At 36.0% G+C, this 12,635-nt stretch overlaps 1 protein-coding gene across 1 annotated transcript in view; it reads left to right on the top strand.

Moving 5' to 3' along the window:
• PTPRR (protein tyrosine phosphatase receptor type R) overlaps positions 1-12,635 on the top strand; it is a 281,762-nt gene that overhangs the window by 241,390 nt on the left and 27,737 nt on the right. Inside the window, exons 9-10 of the mRNA XM_082636126.1 lie at positions 5,762-5,841; positions 6,287-6,424. Coding sequence (XP_082492252.1) covers positions 5,762-5,841; positions 6,287-6,424 — 218 coding nt within the window. The remainder of the gene's footprint in view (positions 1-5,761; positions 5,842-6,286; positions 6,425-12,635) is intronic.

Below are 12,635 nucleotides of genomic sequence, written 5' to 3'. Positions count from 1 at the left end.
TATACTTAACCACCTAATCTCAGAAGGATTTGGAAATTATTAGGACTATTTTAAAGTTCAGCCTTCTCTGTTTCCTGCCAGATGCTATCAGACAACTGCTTCACAGTCCTGTGTCAGCTTTTCCATTCCCAGAACTGGGTGGGTCGCTTGAACCAGGGCACCTGTGCTGACAACTGATGTTGCAAATGACAGATTTTCTGTTGAAAATGTCTATAGCCTGAATACCCCACCCACGCCCTGTTGCACAGAATATAACCTAGTAAATATAGCTTGGACAAGCCACATCATTGGCTGGAAAGTCATCAGAAAAGACTGGAATGAATATGAAAAGCTGCTCTTTATGGTTTATTTTAGACTGTAATATGGGGTAAATTTGAAACATTACATAAAATAACAATCTTAAAATGATTAATATTTTAAATATTATAATTATTTTTATTGTTTTAACCTACAATAAACTCTCAAGTTTAAAAGCTTCCAGCTTGTACATATTAGTGAGTTTGTATAATTTGGAGGATGTTTTGCAGCAGAAATATGGATGGCCAAATTAAATTGTAGCTTTTTTTCTAAAGACAGTGTCACCCTGGCTCAGAACATTCTTAAGTGGTAGATTAAAGTGCTTAGGTCAAGTTTATATCAAATTGCTTTACAATATAAACAAATATTTGTGATAAAAATTTATCTATGTCCTAAACACAGGAGCAATGGGAAAAAACTGATCATTTATCAATGTGAAATTATTTGTGTAACAAAGAAGTATAACAAGAAATTTTATGTATATTTTTTCCATGCAGCCAATTTATTCATACAACTACAAAACAATATAAATCAAATTTTAAAACCCTATTTACTCTGACCATCATTTTATATTTAAAAATTTAAAGTCTAGTAATGTTTCCTACTTACATTATGTTTTCCGTTTCACTATATAAAGTGCCTAGAGCAGAGTAAATATGCAAATAAGTGAACCACTCATTAAAGCAACGAGTTGTGTGACTCAGCAAAATACTGGAGTTTAGACTTGATTTCCTATCCTGGCAAAAACATTTACAATTTATGGCAAGCTACTTAATCTTTCTGTGCCATCCTTTCTTTGTCCCTAAAAATAGTAATAGTAATACTACCCTGTAAGGCTATTGAAAGAATCAAATAAATATATGAAAAATGGCTAGGAAAGGTCCAACTAATAGTAAACCCTCAGCTAATGTTAGTTTCTCCTTTCCTTCTCCACCTAACTGAATCCATCATTAACCCCAGAAACAATTCCAGAAAATAAGAACACTAACCTTGGAGAGAAACGTTTACAGTTTCAAAAACAGTACTGAAGAGCCCTGTTTTCTCTTATAATGTTCACATGCATGTTAAAAAGTGAATTTCACATAATCTATCACTGCATTGCCAAATTCAGCACTGTCCACTAAAACTCTCTACAATGATGGAAATATTCTGTATCTCCAATGTGATAGCCATTAGCTGCATGTGGCAATGAGCACTTGAAGCATAGCTAGTGCACTCAAGGAACTGACTTTTAAATTTTATTATATTTTAATTAACTTAAATTTACCTACATGTGGCTAGTGGCTACCGTAATGGACAATGCAGGCCTAGAGTCTTCTCTCTCTTCCAACAAATTTGAAAATGATTCCCAATCACCTTGAAGGTGTGGCCAGTCCCTGCTTTCCTTCCATTTCCCGCTTACCTTAAATTCATCTCTGAAAACTATCCTATTCCTCTCATTCCTGCCTTTTGCCCATCACTGGGAGTGATACACTTTTCCTTCATCTAATAGCTTCTTCTCTGACTTCAAACCTTAAACACATTTCCTCCTGGAGAGGAAATCTTCAACCCAGTATAAACTTTGACAAAATCTGATATGATTCCAATCAAAATATCAGGATCCAGGTACCATTTTTTCTGTTAAAAAGAAGACTTAATATTGCCAGAGGGTATTTTAAAGAGATCAAAGTGGGGAAATTTCATGTGTTCTATACACCAAAACTTTATGTGTTCAATAATTTGTTGAGAGGAAAAAAGAAACAAGAAGGAGGGAAGAAGGTAGAGGAGAGGAAGGGAAAGAAGGGAGGGAGGAAGGGAGGAAAGGGATCTAAGGAGGAAGGGAGGGGAAAAAGGAATGAAAGAGGAAGAAAGCAAAGGAAGGAAAGAAGGAAATACTGAATAAAAAGGGAAGAGCAGAAGACAGGGAGGAACAGTGATCAGTGCTCAATGTAATATTTGTAATTATTATTGATACTGCCCAGATGAATCATAAATGGTATGCTAAGCATTTAACATATAATTCAGAAATACCAATTCTGAAAAAAGTTATCATAGTGAATTTGACTAATATGTAGACTTAAAGTGCATCACATGAATAAACTTATAACAATAAAGATAAAAATAATAACTGATGATGACAAAATTTTGTTTTTTTAATCCTTGACATTTTTATTAGACTAAACAACACTAAAAAGGCTTTGGTTGGAACCAAATTTATTTTCCCCTACTCCATCATATGTTGTATTCTTGTTTTTGTTTTAATATTTGGAAATCTCTGAATACTTGGAAATACTATAAATTACCAGTTTTCAACATAAACTTAATTAAGCTTGACAGGACACCTGCTTCTAAGCAATTTTCGGGTTGAGTTCCCAGTAAATCATATATAACGTAGGCATTATAAAACCTGAAGGAAGTGGGCCTCTTTTCAAGTCTGAGTGGTTTAGGGCGTTTGTGGAAACTTTTAATAATCAGTGGATACTGAAAAGTAATGGAAGTTTTCCTGTCCCCTTTGCTATGAAAAGAAAAAAAATTTAAAAAAAAGCATTGTTTTAACTCTTTCTAATCGAAATTAATTCTGATGTTAAACACTCTCTGAGCCACATACCAAATAGAAATCACAAAGGATACAAATGTTAATTAAAGACAGCCCTTGCTCTCAAGGGGCTCATCACAAACCACTGAGGGCAAGCAAACATTTAAGCACTTAAAATACAAGATGTTAAATACTAAAATAAAACTCAGGCAGCCTGAGCAAAGAAGGGAATGCCTAATTCCACCAGGAAGACAAGGGAGGGCTTCCGAAAGGAGGTATTTCTTGAACTGAGCTCTGAAAAATGAGGAATACTTTACCATGCAGAGACGGCAGGGAAACAATACATGCAAAACCATAGAATCTGCAAGAACGTGGAGTATTTGAGAGATTCCCTGGGCCCATATGACTAGAGCATGTACATGTAGCAAAGTGATTATTGATGAGGCTGTGGGAAAAGATAAAGACTTGTTGGACCCACTAAGGAGATTTCATCCCCTAGATCTGCACTGTCCAGTAGAGCAGCCACTAGCCACATATGGCTAAGGAAATTTAAATGAATTAAAATTAAATAAAATTAAAACTTTAACTCCTCAGTTTGTACTAGCCACATTTCAATTGCTCAATAGCCAACATGGCTAGTGGTCACAATTTTGGGCAACACAGATAAGGAACATTTCCATTATCACAGAAAGTTCTATTGGGCAGTGCTGCTCTGGACTGTCAAATTGTCAATAAGTATTCATAATAAAATGAATGCAGTGGACAAATAAGTTTATAAATAATACCTTCTTGGAAATTCACAGAGTATATTAGCATAATATAGACCCTGAGAAATTCTGCAGTGGAAAGATTGTTGTTCAAGTTTGTTGAATTCAGTGTTTTCCATATTTATTTGATTACTGAACCCCCTTTTTAACGATGATCTAATTTACAAGTTATATTACCTAATTCTATATGTTATAAAAGAAATGATTTACAGATAACTGTTTGGGAAATACTACTGTGGACAATTAGGAACCATGGATGGCATTTAGGCAAGGGAATGATGTGATCAGATTTCATTTTACAAAGACCGCCTTGCCAGCTATGAGAAGGATGGATGGGTAAAGAACAAGACTGAAGGCAGTTAGACCAGATGGGATGCTCACGTCCTAGCCTAAGAAGAAAGCCTTGGGAAGAGGGAGGCAAGACAAATCCTAGCGAGTTTCAGGAAATCGAATGGACAGAACATGAATATGGAGGGTCAAGTCCAACTAGTTTTCAAACATGGACTCAGGAGCTGTGGTAGCACACCCAACATAGAATAACACAGGGCTATCAGGAGCACATGATCATGTGAAGTTTCACAAAGCTGTAGTATATCCAGAAGGAAATGAAAAATTTTTTCTAACGTGGTCTATAAGTGAGGAGAGTAGTCTGGTGTAAGATATATATTGGGGAGTCTCCAGGATATGGGTACAAAATCATGAGGATGAATCAATCACCCAAAAAGGCAGTGTCAAGTGAGCATAGAAGAGGGTCAGGTTGAATCCTAGAATCAGCAACATTAAAGGAGGCAGACGAGGGACTTCCCTGTCGGTCCAGTGGTTAGGACTCCACGCTTCCACTGTAGGGGGCACGGGTTCGATCCCTGGCTGGGGAACTAAGATCCCCTATGCCATGCAGCACAGCCAATAAATAAATAAACAAATAAACAAACAAACTAAAGGAGGCAGAAGAAATAAGCAAAAGATTGAAAAGAGACCATCGAATAGGTAGCAGGAAACCCAGAATGCTGTGACGCAGCATCCAAGGGAAGAGAAAACTCCATAAAAAGATATATGATCTACAGTTTTTTAATTCTACACAGAGGACATGAAAAAATAATACCACCATAGGCTCATTGGGTTTAGTAGCAAAAGTGTCACCAGCGGCAAGAGCAAGATCAGTGTCTGCATAAGACTAGGGTTAGGATAGATTGGAGTGTACGAAAGAAGGATTGAAGTGTAGATGAGGAGGTGGGCAAAATACACACTCAGACTTTACCTGTCCGGAGAAGAAGAGCAACAGAACAATTGTGAGAGAGGAATGCATAGAACTGACTTCTTAAAAAATGGAAGGGGCCATTTAAACCAATGCAATAGACATTTACTGAATGTCTATTACATATATAAGCACTGTGCTAGACACCAGGTCTTATACAGATCATGAAAAATCCCCATCCTGGCCTTCAAGAGGCTCAGAGTGTAACCGGGTGAAAGAAATCACAAAGGGATTATTTACGTAAATGTTGGTAAAAATCACTACCGTGGTTCACAAAGAACCTTTCAACTCTTCTTGATGGAAAGTGATTTTAGAATTTAATACTATAATAATCTATCCGATATCAGATATTTGTGATGTCAGTGAACAAACACATGGTAACTAAAGACAGCTTCTTCCAAGTAGTGAGAGGAGATTTGGACTGGACCAAGTGTTTGCTGTTGCGGAGAACAGAAGAGAGACTTGAGTAGGGAGATATGGTGCAAATTCCAAATGCAAAGAATAAGAAAAGGAGCGTAAATGAGAAACGGGGTCAAGAATCAGAAACCCACCAAAAATGGCGTAAAGTTGAAACGCATCATCTTGGGCTTATGGACGAGACCTGTGTCAGGACAAGGGGTAAAGATGGTCTCAAATGTCCCTCAATAAACACGGATCAAGAGACAGACACACATATTTTGGAGATTAATCCTTTGTCAGTTGCTTCGTTTGCAAATATACAGCAGAAACTAACACACCACTGTAAAGCAATTATACTCCAATAAAGATGTTAAAAAAAAAAAGAGAGACAGCCACACCAACAAATAACATTGACACATGCCAGATGGTCAGTATATAAGTGTGCTATGTACTGGTTATTGGTGTTCTAAGAAACTTAAAAGAGTAAATAAATCTGGTTAACACACTCTTTCTTGTTTTCTTCATTAGATCCCCTCAGCAGAGTATGTTTAAGACCAAAAAATGTAACTAATTCTTTGAGCACCTACATTAATGCTAATTATATTAGGGTAAGTAAATAAATCTAAATTTCTTTCTGATGAGCATGTCAATTTACTATTTGGAATTGTTAGTTTTATTTTATTTTTTTTCCTCAGAGTTGGTTACTAGCAAGTTTGTTGCTTTTTTTTTTTTTTCCCCGCTTGCTTGGTCATAATCCACATTGGTAGTGGGTCATTTATAGTAAGTCTTCCTTTCCTGTGTGTCTGTGGCTATAGTGCTCCCTCTGAGGTGCTCTGGGGAGGACTGAGCTTTAGAAACCTCAGTACTGTATGCTGTGCCTGACTTGCTGGGAGAACAACCCCAAGAACTGTGGTGCTAGAATCAATAAAGCTGCAAAAGTCTGTGTTGCTTTTGGATTATCAGAGCTATTTTGTTTTGAAGATCTTTCACCTAAACTTTCAGTGCAAGGCATGAACTTCAAAGGCAACATTTTTGTCTCCTTTCTCAAACTAGGGCTACAGTGGCAAAGAGAAAGCGTTCATCGCCACGCAGGGCCCCATGATCAACACCGTGAATGATTTCTGGCAAATGGTTTGGCAGGAAGACAGTCCCGTGATAGTTATGATCACTAAACTCAAGGAAAAAAATGAGGTATGACCTTTACCCAAGTACGGAACATTGTATTTTTTCTGTTGCTATAGAAGAGAGATTGTTTAAGGAAAATTGCCATATACTTAATAACGGATTTAAGATGGAAACATTTAAGACATTTAAAGGCTAGGCCACTTTATGCTTCCAAAAAATGGTAATTGGTGTTCTATGAATGACGACTTTCTTTCAGTCAAATCAATGTACTTGGCATACACAGATCACATTTGTACCCATGTATCTCTGTAAGGAAATGAGGGGCCATGAATTATCACTCTGATTTATAGGCAGGGAAATAAAAAATTGTTCATTTACATCCCAAGCAATTTTTGAGCACCTACTAAGTGAGATACTATTTTAGTTGCTGGCAATATATTAGTAAACAAACACAAAGATTCCTGCCCTTGGTAGATTATAACTTTCTAGTTGGGGAGATACAGACAAAAAACAACAAACATAATTTCATAAAAATATAGCATATTAGGGCTTCCCTGGTGGCGCAGTGGTTGAGAGTCTGCCTGCCGATGCAGGGCACACGGGTTTGTGTCCCGGTCCGGGAAGATCCCACATGCCGCGGAGCGGCTGGGCCCGTGAGCCATGGCCGCTGAGCCTGCGCGTCCGGAGCCTGTGCTCCGCAACGGGAGAGGCCACAGCAATGAGAGGCACGCGTACCGCAAATAAATAAATAAATAAATAAATAATAAAGTTGTGTAATTCCCAAAGGGTGCTTTCCTAGGCACTGCTTACATTTCATGGCATCTTTTTTTTTTTTTGGACATCTCATGGCATCTTATTGAGATAATTTCCAGTCTGATTTTAGTCAGCATTTGTGATTATTTTCTTGTCAAAATTACTATACCAGGGCCTCACCAGGACAATCAGAATTTAAGAAAACTGAACTTTGGTGAGTTATAACCTTTGATTATACTATAACCCTGCTGCTAATCAAGAAAATTCAGGCTCACAAACAGCAATTTAAAGTTTTTTAAAGTTTGTTGTTTTCTTCCATTTTTGCTGCAATAGATAAAGGATATTTTTCTGAAATTTATCCTAGAAAAACAGTACATTTTTGGGCCAGTAGATGAAGTTTTATACTACATTAACTATATGCTTACTAAATAAATGTATTTCTATGAATCTTATATGAAAGCCTGAGGTGGCATAATAAAAATAACCCCTAATATTCTCAGGTGTTTCACCCACTATCAATCTGTCAACATAATAAGCTACTGACAATTCCTGCACAGTTGTTTAATATCTGTGACAATTTACCTTCAAGGTAGGAAAATATTCTTCAAGTTTTAAAGGTGTACTCTCTGTATATATACACCCATACATACATACATAGAACTTATGTAATATGGCAGACTAGATAATCTGAAAAACCAGTCATACTGGGTGAAATATGATACAGCATGCATAGCAGAGCTTGGGAGGAAAAAGGTAAATCAGTCAAAAACTGAATAAAAGGCATAAAACCAGAGAATTGCAGGTTACTTGTGTTTTAATGACAATATAAGAACTGGAGACAAAGCCTTGGGCTAGTAGGAACCAGGACTTGGAACTGAGACTTTCCATGAAGTGAACACCTTCAAGGGCTAGGCCTTCAGTGAAAGGGTGAACCACAAAAATAAATCTACCTACCAAAATAGGATTATAAGAGGAAATGAATCCAGCGAAGTCTGGCCTTCTCGTGGGATCAATAAAGAGGTACTCTTGAGTATTCAGAATTCAAAACCCAGGAAACACCAAGTGTTAAGTGATTAATATACATTAGTGATTCTTTTATTTATATAAATCATTTATAAACTAGTTTATATTCATTTAAGTAATAATATAAAAACTAATACTGCATTGGTAATGCTCTTGTGGCACTTTACAAAAACAAAGGCAAAAACTTTCTGGATGCATGTACTCTCAGCATACACTACACAGAATTTCAAAAGAAAAAGCCCAGCCAAACATAAGCTCAGAAGTCAAAATTCTGAGACACACATGTAAATAAACAACATAAGTAAAAAGCAGAAGAGGCAACAAATAGTGGAAATAGACCCACAAGAAATTGAAATAATAGAAACGATAAATAGAGGCTTTTTTATAATTAAGCACACAAAGTATAAAATTAAAAAACTTGACAAAAGGACAAGTTACTATCAAAAAAAATAGGAAGATTTAAAACCAAACCAAAGAGTCCTAGAAATAAATATTATATAGAGATAGTTTTATTAGCAAGCTGGACACAGCTGAATAAGTAATTACTGGATTAAAAAATAGAACTAAGGAAATTACCTAGAAGATCAAAATGACCAAAAATATGAGAGTTTCAGACATATAGAGGACAGTATTTAGGTGTCCAATATATGTCTAATGGATATTTTAGAAGATGAAAAAGGAGAATGTAAAAAAAGAAGTAATATTTGAGGAAATAATGGCTAAAGATTTTCCAAAACTGGTGAAAGACTTGAGCTCTCAGATTTGAAAAGCACAGTAAATCCTAGGCTGGATAAGTAAAAATAAATCCACAACTAGACACATCTGTAGAACTGAAAAACACTACAGAGACTATTTTAACAACCAGAGTGACTAACAATTGGCTTCTCAATAACAAAAATCAGTAGAATAATACCCACAGAGGAATGAGAGAAAATCACAGACAACCCAGAACTCACACAGGATTTAGCAACATTTCCTAGATCTGAATAGACTGTACGACTCCTGCCCACTTTGGTTTGAATTACAATTTTCTGAATAGATTGTCACGATGTGTTTTCTCAAAGCACATTCATACCCTTATTACTTCTATTTCTTCTATTAAAAATAAAATCTTATAAAATCAACATAGAAAAAGCACTGTGATGTATGCAATTACATAAATACAAGTATGTAAATGTTTTGAAACAAGTTATATTTTCCACAGAAAACATTACTTTCTTGTTACATATTTATTAAAGATTAATACTTCGCAAAGCATATGTGAAACAATATCTCACAAGGATTAGCGAATAGGTTGTAGTAACTGTGTAAGATAAATTATAATTTTGGTGTCTTGAGCATTTCAATCCTCAAATTTTGTGATATATTTGTTTCCTTAGACAAAAAGTCAGAAATACACCAATAGTGCTTTACCTTATTCTTGAATCAGGGTTTCATCAGGACAGAAAAAGCCAAGATTGACGGTTAGTGAGAAAGAATTCCCTAGAAGTTGAGTAGGATGTGACATTTTAAAGAAGTCCAACAAAGATAGTATGAACACTTGGCAAATATGCCAAAGCCCCAACAGACAGTTATATTCTTCCCTTCTGTCCCCAAGACCAAAGTTGTGATTCTAAAAGAACTGCTGTATGAGGTAAATATGTATTTCAAAGTGACACTGAGTTGATTTACTGATGATGCTCAGACATCTCCATTCTGAATGTGCAGAGGAATAGAGCCCATCTTGTTCTTTCTTTTTCAAGTGCATCATACTTGGAGTTAACCTGTTGGTACCATTCTCAGAATTCACGTTCTCCATAGGAGAGCCAAGTAGATCTGTTGAAAGCCAGAATTAAAAAAAAAATAATGGCCACACGCAGTGGTTGGGAGTCCGCCTGCTGATGCAGGGGACACGGGTTCGTGCCCCGGTCCGGGAAGATCCCACATGCCACGGAGTGGCTGGGCCCATGAGCCATGGCCGCTGAGCCTGCGCGTCTGGAGCCTGTGCTCCGCAACGGGAGAGGCCACAACAGTGAGAGGCCCGCGTACCGCAAAAAAATATAAAATAAAATAATGGCCACATAAAGAGTGATTGAGGTTTTTATTTTCTCTTTGGCTGCGTAATTCAGAAATTGAAGAGGTATTATTTTTTCTTACCATTTTTAGCCTCTTGCCTTTTTAAATGTCTGGGATATATCTTCTGGAAATATCAAAGTAAATACATTATGTTACATGTTTTCTATGTGTAATTTGCTACATGTACTTTCCCGTGGCCAGTCATAATTCCAAATATTGCAGTAAAGATTTTGACTTCTGTTATTTTTGATTACCCATTAAATTAAAATAAAAATTCCTTTCCATCCAGATTCTATAAAGATGTAAATACAATACTATGGAGGAAACTTTGATGTTTTACAGATCAAAATGATACTGAGAAGTCTGGCTCAAAAGAAATAGGCAGTAGACTTCACACTGCCAGGAAGATGCTGTTTACCAAAAATGTGCCAACTTTCAATTGTGTTAAGCGTCATTGTTTGGAACAGACAAAAATCATTTCCTCCAAAAATATGTGAAGGTGGAGTTATCTTTAGAAATTCCCAGGCTTTATATTTTCATGAACCTTTCTATTTTCTAATACATAAATAAAGGAATAAGTGAATAATTTCCAGTTCTTATTCAATAATCCCAATATTCTCATAGTTACTTTATAAAATGAGAATAAACAAAAAATTTTAAAATAGAGCTGAAGAATCAGTTATCTTCTATGGCAAGAAAGGAGAAGAGATTTTTATTGCTGGTAAATTTGATTTCTTCATTTAGATAAATCTCAAGAAGGGAATTCCTTTTGAAAGAAATAAAACATTGGAAACACAGTGTTCAAACTTTTAAGGTGAACTATTGCTTGACTAGAGAAGACACAGTGGCCAAAATCTGCAAAGCTGGAGTTAGATCAATCTAAGCAGGGCAGGAATCATTTGCATATTTCCAAATTCCTCAGACTAGCTCCGACTTTCTCCTAGGAAAGAAGAGAAGTAGTATGAATGTTGGTCATAGTATACATACTGTGGAAGATATTTTCTACTGACGGCCATTTATTAAATATACATAGTAAGCACAGTTCATACGTTAATTCTGTGCATTTTCATTCTAACTCTACAAAGCACGATTTACTATCCCTATATTATGGATGAGAAACTTGAGGCTCAGAGATTAAACCATTTGCCTACAGCCTCAAAGTAAGTGAGTGATAGAGTCCAAATTTTAGTACAGGTTTATTTGATTCCAAAGCTCATGTACTTAATCACTGCCCCAACATAATAAATGGGCCAAATAAGGGTACAAGACATTAGAAGACAAGCGACCCACTGTTGGCTTCAGGGAGCAGTAAGACACTGAATTTATCTTTCAGGAAGTGAAGGAATTGCTTGGTCATTTGGCCTAACAAAATACTTCTCTCAAATATTTAACACAGCCGTATTCTTTCTTAATATTTACATCTTTCATCTGAGTTCAGCTATGTGACTTAAATACTTACAAACCCCATTTTGCCCACTGACCTATTCACACTTTGCAAGCAGTTTGACCTCAGAAAGTGAAATAAATAAATCATATTTTAAGTATTCTCTGTTTTTATTCCCTTCCTTTCTCTCTCTGATAAAATTATGGAAAGGATTTATTTTAATTACATTTCTTTGTCCATACAGCTCATATGGTGCCTTACAGTTTTTCAGTAGGGGCTGCAGAGTAAATAAGTGCATAAGGGAACATAAACTAGGCAAAGCAACAGCACACAGAGGCAGACAAGACACCACATAGCATGCATGAGTTGAGCCATTTGATGTTGTCTGGGCATAGTAGTGAGTGAAGGGAGATAGGGCTGGAATGTTAAATTTTGCTGATGAATATAGAGAATAAAAGAGTGTTCTGTATTCATTGTATATTCTGCTTTTAACATTATATTATGAGTGGTCTCCATGTCATTAGTAACTCATCAAAAACATGATTTTAAATGACTGCTAGAATTTCATTGTGTGGATGCTAAAATGTATGTAATCATTTCCTTATTAAGAGATATTTAAGTCATTTCCAATCTTTTTATCCACATCTTTGATTATTTAATTAATGTATATTTTTAGGTGTGAAATGACCTGGCTAAATGATGTGGACTTTTGAAAAAATGTGTTTTCCAGAAATATATCTAACTGTACCATTTCTTTAGCATCTGGAATTCTCCAGCTAACCTTGAAGACCTTCAGTACATTCCTCTTTCTAAAACATCCAATGCTGTATTTGTGCACATTCATTCATTCATTTGACAGATATTTATCAACTATCAACCATCAAGCACCAGTGTAGGTGCTTGGATTATATCTTTATTGACAAAACAGACAAAGATCCCTCCTTTCATGGAGATACGATCTAAAAGGAGAGACACAATAAACAAGAAACAAAATTTTAAAATATTGTATACAGGCACAAAGTGTTAGGTGCTATAGGAGGTGGAGAAAACAAACATATGGTA

This window comes from Mesoplodon mirus (genome assembly GCF_964341445.2).
Source record: "Mesoplodon mirus genome assembly, chromosome: 11".
In the NCBI taxonomy this organism is placed as follows: domain Eukaryota; kingdom Metazoa; phylum Chordata; class Mammalia; order Artiodactyla; family Ziphiidae; genus Mesoplodon; species Mesoplodon mirus.
Note: the sequence above shows the minus strand (reverse complement) of the source record. Positions and strands in the feature narration are given on the sequence as shown.